The sequence below is a fragment of the Plectropomus leopardus genome, chromosome 14 (genome assembly GCF_008729295.1).
Source record: "Plectropomus leopardus isolate mb chromosome 14, YSFRI_Pleo_2.0, whole genome shotgun sequence".
Lineage (NCBI taxonomy): Eukaryota > Metazoa > Chordata > Actinopteri > Perciformes > Serranidae > Plectropomus > Plectropomus leopardus.
In genome coordinates this window covers 3,809,563-3,825,328 of record NC_056476.1, presented here as the reverse complement: position 1 = coordinate 3,825,328, position 15,766 = coordinate 3,809,563, and the positions used below count along the sequence as shown (strand labels likewise).

At 38.0% G+C, this 15,766-nt stretch overlaps 1 protein-coding gene across 7 annotated transcripts; it reads right to left on the bottom strand.

Annotated features, from left to right (window-relative positions):
* Positions 1-835: 835 nt before the first annotated feature.
* On the bottom strand, positions 836-15,505 carry LOC121953829. Of its 7 annotated transcripts, none has more exons than XM_042501064.1 (20): positions 15,415-15,505; positions 13,626-13,694; positions 13,433-13,535; positions 13,199-13,282; positions 11,940-12,011; positions 10,499-10,762; positions 9,222-9,404; positions 8,369-8,470; positions 7,718-7,798; positions 6,948-7,061; positions 6,080-6,175; positions 5,820-5,906; positions 5,317-5,381; positions 5,043-5,219; positions 4,853-4,914; positions 4,731-4,772; positions 4,101-4,163; positions 3,859-3,990; positions 3,098-3,184; positions 836-2,446 (listed from the first exon to the last, which is right to left on the bottom strand). In XM_042501064.1, the coding sequence occupies exons 4-19, from the start codon at positions 13,243-13,245 to the stop codon at positions 3,104-3,106; spliced, it is 1,668 nt and encodes a 555-aa protein (XP_042356998.1). In that variant the 5' UTR covers positions 13,246-13,282; positions 13,433-13,535; positions 13,626-13,694; positions 15,415-15,505; the 3' UTR covers positions 836-2,446; positions 3,098-3,103. The 7 variants fall into 7 exon arrangements, with proteins under 7 accessions (XP_042356998.1, XP_042356999.1, XP_042357001.1 ...); XM_042501065.1 differs by lacking the exon at positions 15,415-15,505 and adding an exon at positions 15,227-15,245; XM_042501067.1 differs by lacking the exon at positions 13,626-13,694 and having other exon boundaries at positions 13,199-13,277; positions 13,425-13,535.
* Between the last annotated feature and the right edge of the window lie 261 nt (positions 15,506-15,766).

Here is a 15,766-nt window from a genome sequence, read left to right as displayed (position 1 = left end):
TTTTCTTTTCTTTTCTTTTCTTTTCTTTTCTTTTCCATAAAACAAACAGCGCAAAATTACATTCACTAGCTGAACTGGCATTTTTCATTCTAACACTTTTTGGCATATTGAACGTAACCTTCATCAGTAAATTCTGCTAACAGTTTAACAATGCTAAATTCAACATATATTGCATTAATAATAAGCACAATGATAATGTGATTAACATGATATTATGTGTTAACTGCAGGACTGTTTTATGTTCATTCTGTCTGCTTGTATGTGAAATGCAATATTTTATTATTATTATTATTATTATCAGCACTCTGTGCTTATAATGCCCTTATTGTAAAGCTCTTCGTGATGCATTTCTTGTATATATATTTTTTTCTTGTATGTATGTATGTATGTATGTATGTATGTATGTATATATAATTATTATTATCATTATCATTATGATTATTATCTAAATTTATTTTTTGTCTATAAGCGTGCTAATGGTTAAAGTACAGAAATATACAGGTGTACAACAGCCCGTATGCAATTTACTACCCAGATGAGCACCTGGGATATATGTAAATATGTCCCCCCATCGAACAGTGTTTCCCTCCTGTTGTTACACAGTGCCCTCCTCTGTGGTTCGGTTTAGGGCTTTGGTGAGGTTTAGTTAGGAGGAATCACATATCGACGGGGAAACAGACTTTGACATATTTACAGCAACATGAAGGAGATGAAATTTCAGTGCAGGTGGGAGGGGGACAGGCAGCACATATGTTCCTAATCTTTGTATCTTTCCTAAAATGTTAGTGTTTTTTGAAGATTTTTACATTATTATGTATATATTTATACTAGTTGCTTGTTTTGAGAGCACTGCAAGACGAGGAACAGCTGAATTAATGAAATTAATGAAGCTGAAAGAGAAATTATCTATACAGCGCTTCCTTATGTCACAGTCCAATCCAGTGTTTTTCCAGTTTGAAAACGTTTACATTAGCCCAAACCGAACCGTTATGTCCTTCTTCCAACAAGCAAGTGCCAGGAGAGTTTTCAGTAAACAAAATTATGATTGACTGATTATGAGAGCCAGCTGCATGCCAAATTAATCAGGGCACACAAGGCCAAATTGCCTCCAGAGTTAATGTAACATCGAAAAGCCAGTTTTTTTAAAAACAACCTAAAATGTACCGGGAGCAAACTTCATGAAGAGCAATGAGGGTAAAAAAAAAAAGCATCACTGATCTGTTTTAACAAAATATTCTCTGGACTGCCAACAACGTTATCAACTGACTTTAGCAGCTTAGATACAGACTCGTCTGTCCTCTGTCATTACAGACATTTGAACTAACAGCAGACACTTGCTTTGCTAATGGGCTCATGGCAGTGCAACACTACACTAAGTAAGAGCAATGAGATCTAGGATATGACAAGAAGAAAATGAGAATATTATGCATTCATGGAAAAAGAGGATTTGTATACGAGTTATGAAATGAAAAATAAAACGGTACTGCATGTATGATTTGTAGCAGTCCTGCTTCAAATGCAGCAGTTATGTATGTGCAAAGTCCTATTTAAAAAGTACAGTACACATGATATTTGAGCTTTACTTGGCAGCACAATTTGAGGTTTAGCAGGGGGCTGAGCACACAGCCCTGTGGTGCACCTGCACTGAGGATCAGCGAGGAGGAGGTGTAACAGTCCATTTTCACCACATTAAAAAGGTCAAATATCCAGCTGCAGACGGAGGTCTCTGGTCCGAGATGATGGAGCTTAGAGACAAGTTTAAAGGGAATGAGCTGTTGTCAATGAAGAGTATTCTCTTATTTTGCTCCCGTGGTTGATCAGATTGTGTTGCCAAGGAAAATATCTGCGGCCCTGTTCGGTCTGTTTGCAAACTGAAGAGGGTCCAAGGTGTCAGGGAGAGAGGAGCAGATGTGGGTTGCTTAAGCTGGTTTTCTCAAAGCAGTTTTGAAAGACGACAACCTCTTTTTTTCCAGTTGTGTTGCTGGCAACAGTAGGACGGAGCAGTGATCTGCTTTTTTGAAAAGCAGGGTTGAGGAGGGGGTTTATAGCATTGTCTGAGGGGGGAAATGCTGTTGTAGTGTTTTTATGTCACACTAAAATTACCTCAATCCTGAGTAACCCAACCTGTGGGTTGGTGTTGGTCGTAGAGACACATGTTTTACTAACACTAAAATATAGGTCATATTAATAAATCAAATTAATATATATCATATAAATATATCAATTATCTTTACCTGAACTTATTACAACCAGTGTGTCTCCCATACATTGCACGTCACACCACACTCACCATAAGTAATTGTAATCGTTATTGCTTTTAAAACCGATTGTCAAGACAACTTGGAGCGATCCAGGATGAGTTGAAGCTCTGAACAGTCCAGCAGAGGAAGCTGCTGTCGATGCCTCAACGATGTTTCCAGATGTTTCCAGATGTTTCCGTTCCTTTCTGAATACAAACACAGGATATCATTTAAACTGCAAACATTACATACTAGAATTTAAGATGCAAGTGAGAGCGGGCAATATGGATATGCATTTCTCCGAAGGCGTATGTGATTTTATAGAAAGGTAATATATGCTGTGAATTTGTCAGTTTAATGGAATATAATTCATTTGTATAGATGAAAAAAGCTAATTTACTGTAATCTGGTTGGGGAGACCAATCAATTATTGATGAGTAAATTCACAAGAATAAAAACAAAAAGAAACAGTAAAATCATCCATTTTAAAACACAAAAAATATACATTTTTGGTCCAAATTAGATGTTAGGATTTATGCTGGATGTGACATTTAAATAAGATTCTGATTGGAGAGTTGAAACGATATTGCTCGCCATTTTTGTTGTTGTAATAGTTGTTCTGTGGACTCCACCATCCACTTGAGTGGGAACAATTTTTAAAACTACCTGTTTGTAGTTATTCTTGGTGTGGATGGCCCTTAATAACATTTTGCAAATATTATTCTAGGTTAAAAGGAATAATATAACAGCTGTTAGGCACTAATACTTGCAGCTGAATTGATGTTCTAAAAAAGCAAGTTTATTTTACTCATTTAAGTCTCTCTCAGTGTGGATACAAATAAAAAGAGATGACTTACATCATGTCATACATAGTTTTTGCTGGCCAGTTGGTTTCCATGATCCCGCTGTGTACTGGACAGTCTGGTCCCTGCAGCTGCTCTGGGCTGCAACACAACACACACAGAGGTTTGACTAAAAATCTGCCAAAAGATTAGAAAACCAGAGCTGTTGGATAGATTTACACTAAAGATGTTAGCAGGAGCTTTAGTTTAATGTAATTTTGATTATGCTGCCACCTCCTGGTTTAACAGTACATCACAGCACATTCAAATAAACAGCACAAAACAAATTAACAAATTAATTGTGTTAAAGTTACCTCCCTGAACCCATATTGACTCATGATATTTCCTGTAACTTAATTGGCTTCCTGTCAATACAAGAGTCACAAATCCAGGTGGGACTGATACATAACCCAGAGGAACACCATCCCCCATTTTTCCATTTTACCTCCAAAAAGTCCCCTGTCAGACTACGGTCACATGCATCTTTATTCCTTTTTATTTCAAGAATACATGTGAAACATATTCATCGTTTTTTTCCCCCGATTCCCTTTTGAGACATTTCTTCTGAAGCAATCTCTTTAACTTTAAATTAAACAGAGGAAAGGAATCATTTGTCTTTATTTCCTTCACATAACATTTATTTTTCTGTATTCTTTATTTCCCGCAAATAAAGACACAAGTGCTTCAATATTATGATGTATATTTGTATATTCAAATAATTTCTCAACAGTAAGCGTAACAGCAAATAATATCATCCACATTCAGGTCCAACTCACCTTTAACTTGCTTTCCAGCCACTGAACTTCCAGTTTGGTCTTCATCATTTTAAGCCTGATATGGGCCATTTGAAGATCACACTTTTCAATTTTCTTTCTCATGTAAACCTCGTGTAGCTCTTTTGCAGGGAGCTATGAAGAGACAAAAACAGACATACTGTTAAGTCTGACACATTTCTGCAGTCCAATACTCAATCGTCCCTCGGACACACAGGCAATGACAACTGAATATAAAATCTTACTGCATTCAGTTGTGCTCTGGAGGTCGATGGGCCCTCTTCTTTATTACAGTCGCCGGGCGCGCTCTGTTGTAAGACAAGACCGTGCAAGTTTTCATGTGGGACAGAGCAAACAGAAATTATCATACAAGATATTTACTAAAAAAAAAAAATTAAAAACCCTCAATTTTATAAGGAAGCCTTCTCTTAAAATCACAATTTGACAGTGTAACATTTTTAATTTATTATCTTTGCATTTTAAAGTGGTCCTGTTTTAGTTTTGCTGTGTTTATTCTTTACTTAAATGGTCAGCAAAGACAATACAGTGCTAATGTGTATTTTATGTTTATATTTTTATTTAAATGGTCAGGGAAGACTGATGCTGAACACACACAGTATTTTTATTTATTCTTTATTTTTGTTTGTGTGTTTGATCAAGAAAGCAGCCTTCTGAGTACTGTTGCATACTTACATCGGTGCAAAATCAGTGCACAGTCCACATAGAAATGATCTATTTTCAGTCAGGCTCAAAAATTCACTATACCGGTCGCCATATCAGTAATATGTGAATTTTTCCACAATAAAATCGTTACAAGTCTCAAAAATCCCATATTGGTCAAGCTCCCATTATTACACTAAAGATGCACAGTATACCTCAGAAGGCCCTTCAGTGGATAAGCTGTCTTCATCATCCTCCTGTGGTAAAGAAGACCAATAATGTTAGATGAAGGCTACTCAAAACCATCACACAAAATCTGCTGAATATTCAAACTTACAATCACGTGAACATCAGGGGGGGCAGGAGAATCCAAGAGTGAAATCACTCCGTCAGCAGAAACTGTTGCAAAGCGACCAAAGTTTAACGGCAACGTCAGGATTCAAAACTTGTGTCACAAGTTATGCAGAGAGGATAAAGGGCTCCACGGCCTCGTGTGTGCTGGCAAAAAGGACGAATGGTGAACGTACCCTTTTCACGGGCACTGGTGTCCTGCGTGTGGGCGGGCTCTGATGAGCTGTCACTCAGGATGCCCTCCTCGACAGGCTGCCCACTGCTCTGGCTAACATCCAGCTCTTCGGCCTGTGTAAATGGGGCTGATGGTGGCCCACCACCCATTTTTTGGGCCTTTGCTTTCTTCCTTTTGGCTACAGTGAAATTTAAACAATTCAGTAATTAAATCAACCTGAGCATAATATTTCAAGGAGTAAGTAAATAATAAATGAGCAACATTAAATGTCTTACCAGCAATATTTCTTTGTTTGATTTTAAGCTGCTGCCAAGTGCGTTTAGGCCCCGTCAGGTTACAGCTGAACAACAGGATATAGCAAATTATATTATAATAAATGGGCAAAAATATTTAAATACGGGAAGTTAGCATTTTTTCATTGAAAATACTTTTATGACTAATATGGTCACAGAAGACATGACGTTCAGAATTTCAAAGTGATTTTTTTAGCACTGACTGAAGAGATTTACTGCACATTCACATTAACGCCATAATTTAACTGGCTTTGCAAAACTGACATTTTCATCCTTTGAAAGCCTTTTATCGCTTTTGAAAACTGCATTAAGAATTTTCAATTTAGACAACTTTATAAACTTCATAGCATTTAAAAATTGCACATTAACAGGCTCTGGTATCTTTTTCTGTTCCATCTCATCAAAATCTCCAATTCAGGTTCAGGTAAAATACGTAAATATGCAGTAACATTTTAATGGTAATAAAAGCTTATCTGAGAAAGGACCTTTTTTTGAAATTGAGGATGAAATCTTTTGAGCGATCACTCTTGAGGGACAAATCAGAGTCACAGGACTGCTCGCTCTCTGATCTCCTGAGACACAAGAGAAGAAAAACAGCAGAATGGGACACAACAATGGCAGCATGTTAACTAAAGATACCAACATTATACAGTAACTAAAAATAATAATAACGCCCATCATCAGACTCGAGTGTTGGCAAAATGTCACAAAATGCAGTAACATTTTAACAATAATAATAGCTTACTTGGCATTGAGGGGGAAATCTTTTGACTTTGACTTGACACTTCGAACTCTCTTGGAGGACAAAACAGAGTCACAGGACTGTTCGCTCTCTGGGGTCCTGGCAGACAAGACAGAAAAAACACCAGGGCGGGAAATTATGGTGTCAAATATCCAGCATGCAAGTAGGCATCGGAGAATTTCTGTAAAAGTTTGTTCTCTTCCCACAAAATAATTTCTTCTCTCTTTTTGATGTGAGCATCTCAACTTCCCACTTTCTCATGAATCATTGCTAAATTATTCTCGACCGACAAGAATATCATAAGGGTACAAAGGTCCTAAAACTTACAGTAGTTCTGATCTTCCAGAAAACAACGATGATTTTATTGACTTTACTGTCTTGTCAGTTAGTACGCTTACAGTCTGTTAGAAAACGTCCAATTATTGTTTTAGTTTGATCAAAAAGTGGACATTTAAAATACTAGTAATAATCATACTAATTTAAATTTCTCTAAATCGGCCGAACACGCCCACATTATGATTGGCAGTCAAGCTATTCGGTCTGATAAAAAAAACATAATGTGTACTTGTAAATCTGGTTTCAGCTGCTGCTCTAAGCAGACAAACAGATGTTTGAATAATGACGGTGAAGTTCTGACTTCTTAATAATAATTAATAATAAGAAAATATTAAAAGGGTGGTAAAGTCCTAAAGTTTGCAGTTTTTTAAATCTCTAAGAGAAGGTACTTAATTTTACTGATTTTACTGCAACAATGGCAGCATTTTGACTAAAATTATAAAGAAACATAACAATGACTTACACCATCACATTTGCATCTGTGTGCACAATATTCATAAATGTAATAAAAACTTTAATAGTTATAAAAACTTACCTGAGAGGGGACCTGTCTTTGAAATCTAGGATGAAATCTTTGGATCGATCACTCTTGAAGGACAAACCAGAGACACAGGACTGTTCGCTCTCTGATCTCCTCCTGAGAGACAACAGAGAAAAAACACCAGGGTGGGAAATTATAGTGTTAAAATATCCAACCACAGAAACACACAGAAATCACAGAGAAGTCTGGCGAGTTCTCACTGAATAATTTCTTGCCTCTTTTTAATGTAGTTACCTCCACTTACCACTTCACATTGAATCATTATGAGATTGTTCTAAACTAACAGAAATATATGAACACAAAGGTCCTCAGAAATGCAGTATTTAAACTCACCCTTATGAAAAGATCTGCTTTCACCACTGCAGTCCAAAAACTAAATATTTGCCTTGATATAATGTATTTGCTTTGAGGAATGACAGGAGCTGTTTCTGTATTTAATGATGCTCTCAAAGTAGCTGAATACACATAAAACCAGTGAGGCTGCAGACAGACAAACTTTGAGAATAACCTTAAACGTTAAACGTCTGGCTAATATTTGCTGCTTCTGGCCGACATCGCTGTTCAGCAACGCTCCCAGATACCACCAGTCACACCATCCTCTTCACCACAGGTGTGCTGCTATCTACCGTTTATGATCTCATTACCCAGCTACACAGAGCGAGGTGAAGTTTTTGCAAAAAAAAATCGATGTTTATTGTCTTGGACAAAATGAGTCGACTTTTTTGCAAAATATGAAATGAATGCAAAAAGCTTACCTGCGAAACGGTTCTTGGTTTGGGCTCTTGAACAGATCAATCTCGGAGGAAAAAGTAGAGTCAGAGTTGTTTTTGCTCTTCCTTTTCCTCCTGGTAGACAAGAGAGAAAAAACCACCAGGGTGGGAACATCACGGTGTTAAATATCCAGCCACAGCAACTGCTGGATACAAAGAAATCACCAAGAAGCCATCAGAGAAGTTCAGAGTACTTTTTTAATGTAGTATCGCTACTTCCCCAAAGTCGATTTATTGAGCTAGTCCGACTGAAATCGTACTAATTTGAAATGATGAAAACTCAAACACCACAATGCGTACTTGTAAACGCAGAGGTTTGAATAAAGATGGTGAAGTGCAGACTTTTTATCATTACAAAACTGTGACGGTGGTAAGGTCCTAATCTTTTTAGCTGTTTAAATGTCAAAGGAAAGTAATTTAAGGACTTTAGTGTCTAAGCTCAGCAAAGAAAACAGGATCTTTGAAGCAGGACTGAAGTGAAGAGCAGCAGTTCACTCGTCTTCACAGGTCAAGCACCAATGGCAGCATTTTAACTAAAACATACTAAAGTATAAAGAAACATAATAATGACTTACATCATCACGTTTGTGTCTGTGTGCACAATATCCATGACGGCAGTAACATTTTATCATCATAAAAGCTCACCTGAGAAGGGATCTTTCTTTGAAGTCTAGGACAAATTCTTTTGACCGATGACTCTTGAAAGACAAACCAGAGTCACGGGACCGTTCGCTCTCTGATGTCCTCCTGAGAGACAACAGAGACAAGACATCAGGGTGGGAAATTATGAGCAGAGATGTGACGATGCACAGTGAGACGGTTAAAAATCAATAAAAAGTATCTGAAATACAGATCGGTGAAAAGAAAAATGAACCGCGATACACTTTTTGAACAGCAGAGGGCGAAATCTACTCACGCCTTCGCTTGCTCAAATGCTACGTCACTACGTGTTAAACATCGCGATATTGAAATCGAAGATGTGCAACCTTTTCAGCACAGCTGTCCCTGAGTCCCTGAGTAACGGCTTTGTTGTGATCTCTGCATATTTACATGTTGTTCTGCTTGTTGTTGGAAGGAATCAAACTTCAGATATCAGTTTATTCTTTCAGCATAACCGAGCTGGAAACTCACTACACCTGAACTTAAACCACGAGCAGCGTGTCCTCTTGTTCATCTGTCACCGCCACATACACGCCTGGCGAGAGACGGTGGCCTGTCCAACGCTTACAGCGACATACGGCGGTTACTAAGTGCCGAGAGCATGGTAATAGATGACAGTATATTTCCTCCTTGTTCCCGATAATCTAGATAAGTCACTAAATGTGTCCCTCGTTGCTTTTTAAATATAAAGCTGCTGAGAGGGTCCGAAAAGCCGCTAAATAGCATTAAAGTCTGCACGTTAGTAGTCCTCTCCTCCCGTCACCCTGGAACCTTAGATCGACGTGTTCGTTTGCAAAATGATTGTTTATTAACTTAACAGTATTTAAGTGTTGGTTACCGTGAAAACACTCTTGACTGACTGCTCCACCGTCCCTTCCCCTGCGACGCCACCTGTTGCAACGCTCTCTGCTGCTGCGAGGACGCTCTCTGCTGCTGCGAGGACGCTCTCTGCTGCTGCGAGGACGCTCCCTGCTGCTGCGAGGACGCTCTCTGCTGCATGTGCGCCATAAAGCTGAGAGGACTGTAAAAAATGGAGTCTGAGCGCACTCTGCTGGACAAACTATATAATGAAACCATTTCAAAACCACCCAAACATCATTCTCTGCATTACATGGTCTGAAAACAAAAGTTTTCTTATCGATATGCTACCAATATGTCTGTGAAACACTAATATTGGCTGAAAATATCAGAAAAGCGATATATCGGCTGGGCTGTAATTAGATTATTATCAGGGTTTCTTCAGCTTGAAGCAAGTTCAATTTCAGATTTTTTAAGACTTTTAAATGTAAATCAGAATAAAAATTCAGGACCAACTTACAATAATCAATACTGTCATGGTTTCAGCCACAAAATCTTAGTTAAATAACCAATTTTCATTGAATTTGCTGTTCCTAGTGTCATCTTGATGAGCATGACATTAATGAATGGCAAATACATTTAAAAAAATAAATACATTATCAATTAGTTTTGAGATTTTACAAGGCTGCAGCTATTGATTATTTTAGTAATCAAGTTTTTTACTGACGAATCCATCAATTAATCAAGTAACCGGATAAGAAATACTTGGTTCATAAATGAGCAATCTTTAATATATAAAAGAAAAAAATAGAGACAGGTCTCTTAAAAGAACATGTATATTTGCATATATTTGTATTTGTATTTTTGATTTTCTAATTTTGTTCCGTGTTGTCTGACTGTCACTTTTGTTGCTGCCTGTCATGGCCAGGACACTCTTGAAAAGAGATTTTTAATCCCAAGAGTTTTTTCTGGTTAAATAAAGGTTAAATAAATACATAAAAATGTAGCTGGTTTCCTTTTTAGAAAAATTGTCATTTCTATCGCTTAAATTGTGACAATAATTAGGCTCCAATTGCTACTTCCACCACCTCACATACTGCATTTTGGGGTATTTTATACATGGCCGTGAGGGAGTACTCTACAGGTGTTCATCATATTAATAACATGAATGAAGCTCAGACTTTCACAAACTGACTGCATCATTTTATTTCCTGTGGTTATTAACACAGTAAACACAGAAAATAAAATGACGCAGTCACTTTGTGAAAGCCTGACCAGTCAACATATTGATTTACGTTCTTGAAAGGAAAACTTTACTTGTTTTCAAATGGCACTGCGCCGTCGCCGCCGCCTGGGTTGTTTGGGCTGTTGAGCGGGGTCTGGCTTCCCTCTATGCTGCTCGGGGTTCCCCACTCATCTGCTGGCAGGGGTCCGCCGGAAGTCCCCTCATCAGGCCGACTTCCTCCGATGGAAGAATGGGGAGCTGCAGCTGCTTGCATCGCGAAGATAAGCTGTCCTGGCCCATTGCTCTCCATGATCCCAGTGGGTACCTGAAAGTCTGGTCTCTGTAGCTGCTCTGACCTGCAACACAACACACACAGAGGTTTGCATAAAGAAGGCGGAGCTGAGCGCTGGCTTCTGACCCAGGAGTGAACAGGAGAAATCCACCCACAGGCCACAGCTACTGACAACACCGAGGCAAAACACGTTAAGAGCTTAGAAGAAATAGTGTTCAAAGAGGCAAAAACAGACCAAAAGGAAAGAAAACACAAATCAGGCATCTAACGGAAAAGATTTCCTATAAAAATGTGTTTTGAGCAATGATTTAAAAATAGGTAATGTGCTGATAGGTCTTAACTCCTCATGCAGAAAATTCCAGATTAAAGGACAAAGCCCTGTCAACTTTGACTGCCAGCCTCGACCCAAAGACGACCAGTAAGGTTTGAGGATCTCAGGTCACAGTTTGCACAGTGACTCAGAAGCTCAGCTATATAAGTTATTAACAAGGTTCCCACACATTTTACCAATGAATTTTCAAAACGTTTCCAGACGTTATTCACATTTTTTTTTTACCTCTTTACCATGATTTTAAGTAGTTTTAAATGGCTTTAAACGTGCACTTCCAAGGTGTTGCAAGTTAGACATTCCTGCAGGCAACTAGCTGCACATGACAACCGACCAGACCGCCACATACGAGTACTTTGCAAAACGTCAATGCTGCACCTCTTTTTGAAGGATAGAAAACCAAAACTCAAATCAACAGTCAAGCAATGATGCATTAGATTTTTAATACAATGTATTTCACATAATGTCAGACAGTTTTGGGAATTTCATTAACTAAATGGAAGCAACAGCCAAATAATGTATATTCAAAAATTTACCAAAACATTCAGTTATTTCTAAAGCATTTCCAGGCCTGGAAAACAGCATTTTTAAATTCATAAATTTTGCAGGAATTTCATGATCATGGGAACGCTGTATTAAAGAATCTTAAAATAAATCCTGGCAAGCAAATGCCCTTATTGTAAAGCACTCTGTGCTACATTCCTTGTATGTAAGGCACTTTATAAATTAAGTTTATATTTACATATTTATTTATTTATTATTAATGACTTACACCGATCTATATATAATTTGTGCTGGAAAGTTGCTCCCAGTGATGGGGCCAGTTGAATTAAATTAAATAAATCACGCAGAAACAGCAGCACATTAGCGAACATAGATGCTAAAACTAAAAAGCTAAATAATTATGACTTACAACATTGAAGAGAAGTCAAAGGCGTGCATGGTCCTGCTGTGCACTGGATAGTTTGGTCTCCGCTGCTCTGGGCTGTAACACAACACACACACACACACACACACACACAGAGGTCTGAATAGAGGGGTGCATGCTGCAGATAAATTTCAATATCTTCTATCATCATTTCAGACACACAACAACATTTAACAGACTAATTTACTGATAACTGTCAGAGATTTTTTTAAATTTATGAACTATGTAGTGTCACAACCGCTGACAAACAGGTTCACCAGGATCTCTCCCACCTAAGGCCCGTTTCACACAGCGCGTGTCAGGAGCGCGCTGAACTGCAGCATGTTTCATGCGACATGCGTCGCTGCTGCGTCGATGCCCGCAGATATGAGTTCTGTTTTTCCATACTTGTAAGCACAAATTCCACTTATTTATGAAGTCGTGCAAGCTCCTGCACAGCCGACAACACGGTCCTGGTAATGTTTCAAAATAAAATGCCTTTTATCAGCAACTGATGGGATTCTGTCCACAGAGACGCTGTCAGAGGGCTTTTGTTTTGAAAGGGAAGCAGGGACGTTGGAGTAGAGCAGACGTCTTTGTATTTTCTCATCTCTGTGACAGTGAGACTTTTCAACTGCAGTAAAAAGTGGAACAGAGTCAATATAATCATCAAAACACCACCGTCACTGTCTATTTCTGCTGACAGACACGCGCGTCATGAGTAAAAAATCGCCGAGCCACCGTTTCTCTAGACGTGCTGCAGTTGAAAAGCAGCTAAGACGCTCCTGACAAGCTGCTCAGACGGGCAGTGTGCACGCTTTAACTTGATAACATGGCTGCTGAAATAAAAAACATGCCCGGTGCTGCTCACGCGCTTCTGACGCATGCTGTGTGAAACAGGCCTCTCACCTGACGTGCCAAAACTGTCAGGGGTCAGGGGTCAGGATCCCATCTCTCCCTCACCTGCTTCATCGATGAAGCACAAGGCCTCTCCCTCACCTGACGGTGAAGCTCTAGGGTGTAAGGTGTCAGCACGGTGTGTCTCAGTCTTTGCTCTTTTTAAAGCAGATTCTCCTGTTTCTCACTTAAACATTAATTATTATTTGATTACTACAATATAACAAATAAGGGTACAAACTGACAAAAATTTGCAGCTGTTTTAAGAAAGGAAGGTGATTTCTTTATTTTACATAAATCACGCAGCAATAGCAGCACATTAACCAACATAGATGCTAAAATTAAAAAGCAGCATAATTATGACTTACAACTGTGAAAATAATCCAAAGGGATCTGATGGCCAGTTGCCCTCCATGGTCCCCTGTGAACTGGATAGTCTGGTTTCTGCTGCTCTGGATTGTAACACAACACAGATACACACACACACACACACACACACACACACACAGAGGTCTGAATAAAGATGCTGAGTGCTGACTTCTTTCTCAGGAGAAATTTAACCGTCAACACTTTGAGATCTTCATCTCAGCTCACCCACTTACAGGCGCTTAAAGCCTAAATCGGTGTGCGCAGTCAGTGAGCACTGTCTCTTTGAGCTGCAGGTCCTCCTCAGGTGTTTCTCAGGTAAATCTCAGCAAGGCATTACTGTGAATAAAATAAAAAAATACACTTTAGTGCAGCATTTTCATTCTAAAAAACTAAGTAATAAAAAAATGCTGTTTCCCTCTTACTTACTGATTACATTTTTCAGTTCGTGGGTCTGGAGTTAACGCTAGAATAACAACTTCTGCAAGTTTGTGGCAACTAAAAGGTAAAAATGTGCACGTATTATGACCATTATCATTTTATCATCTTAAAAATATAAAAAATAAACATAACAGCTCGATATACTGCCACGCGGTAGTACGCCTCAGCACACCAGTCAAGTTGCACAGAAAGTTGCACACAAAAGATCTCTAAAAACAGCACAGTTTCAAGGTGGTGCTTGAATTATGGCCCAAAACATGTTTTATGAGGACACCGTGACCTTGACCTTTGACCACCAGATTCTAGTCAGTTCATTCTTCAGTCAAAGTGGGATTAACAAGTATAAAGTATAGTCCCAACTAGCAATTTTTGTTTTTAAAAAACACTGAGAATGGTACAATGCAACATTTTAATAACCTTTTCAGAGGCAAGTTTTGTTTTAGTTCCCATACAGAAACATCAAAAATGTTTTTAAAACTTTTTTATTGTTAACATATCACATTAGATTTTCATTGCAAAATGGTCTGTGATTTCAGGCCCCAAAAAACATTTTTTGGACGTTGCTTTGAAAATATTCTACCTTTGTTCTCATGTAACGTTGTGGGAATGTTTTATAAAAAAGAACATTTAATGATCTGTCACCAAAACATCTTCAAAATGATGCAGTTATGATGTTATTCAGCATTTAACCTCACAAGGAAATTATCTGAAATAATAAACTTCCTTGAAAGCTTTGTTGAATATTTCATTAAAATATTTTCTTTTAAACATTATTAAAACATGTAGGTAACATTAGACAATGTTATGGAAAAGTTCTCTGCAAACTGGGGTAGTTTTGGGACCTAGTGGACCCCTATGTGGTCAACATGTTAAAAAAGTCTTCCTTTTTGCAATTTCACTAATAGAATAAAGTTTAACAAATCTTAAACTGTGATTTAAATCATCTTTAGCCTCTCTAAGAACACTAGTCCAGACTTTGCCATGTAAGACCATGTAAGTGAAGTTTTTGGTCTCTTTTGTTTTTTTTACTGGACCTGGTCCAATGTGGTCTACGTGTTAAAAAAAAAAAAAAATCTCCCGTTTTTGCATTTTCACTGCAAACCGCAAGAAATTACTAAAACATGATAAGAAAAATTAGCCCAAAAAAGACCAAAAAAGTGAAACATTTTCAAGAAAACAGTATTTGTAGTTATTTCCTTTTTGTTTTTTCCTTTTTTGTGTGTGTGCAAATTGTGTGTGTGAGTGTATGTGATTTTAACTGATTTCTTGGCAATCATTTTGGCCTCTTATGTCAGTTTACTCGGGTTTCAAAGCGTTAATGCTCTGCAAATAACGTTTCTCTTAACGGCTCAATCGGATGTTAACTTCAGCGTCGTGGGGAAAAAGACAGTTGTCATTATTATTTATCATATTATGCATTTCTAAACAAAGGAAGAACTACGAGGTCTACAGCCCGCACTGAGTTTTTGACGCCTACAAACAACACATTTCTCACTTTTTTTCTCATACTGAATAAAACTTAATTACACGGACAATGCATTAACCCAGGCTTAATATCATAATGAAGTATGTAGATATATTTACGATACCGTCATGGTTAAAAACTGCGTCATGACTTGGGTGCAAAAATGAAACTAATGCGCCAAAATTCAACACGAGACACGCAAATATGGCGACAATCACTTCCTGGTGTATTTCGAGGTGCAAATGGACTAAAATCAAACTCTTCATAACTCCCAAAAATCTGAAATAATACTATTTCACGAGTTGTGCTTACTTTGTGTATTTTTGTGCATCCAACAGGCTCCTTTCTCCCAGCTTCCTCTGCAGATCCGGCTTTTTTTCCTCTGAACCACGATGTGAACTCCGCTTTGTCGACGCCCAATAAACCAAAAAAAAGTTTTATTGTACTCACGCGAGAATTGTATGTTTAGTCTTTGACATAAAAATTCAACAGTCTTGAATTTAATCACTTAATCGTGAATTGCTATAATTTAAAAATTAAAAAAATTAACACGAAACATATTTGATATTCTGCTCATTAAAGTTTAAGTTTAATTGCATGCATTTATCCAAATACTGTATCCTTTATTAATCTTTACTGATACTCAGAGAAATTCAGATGGTGC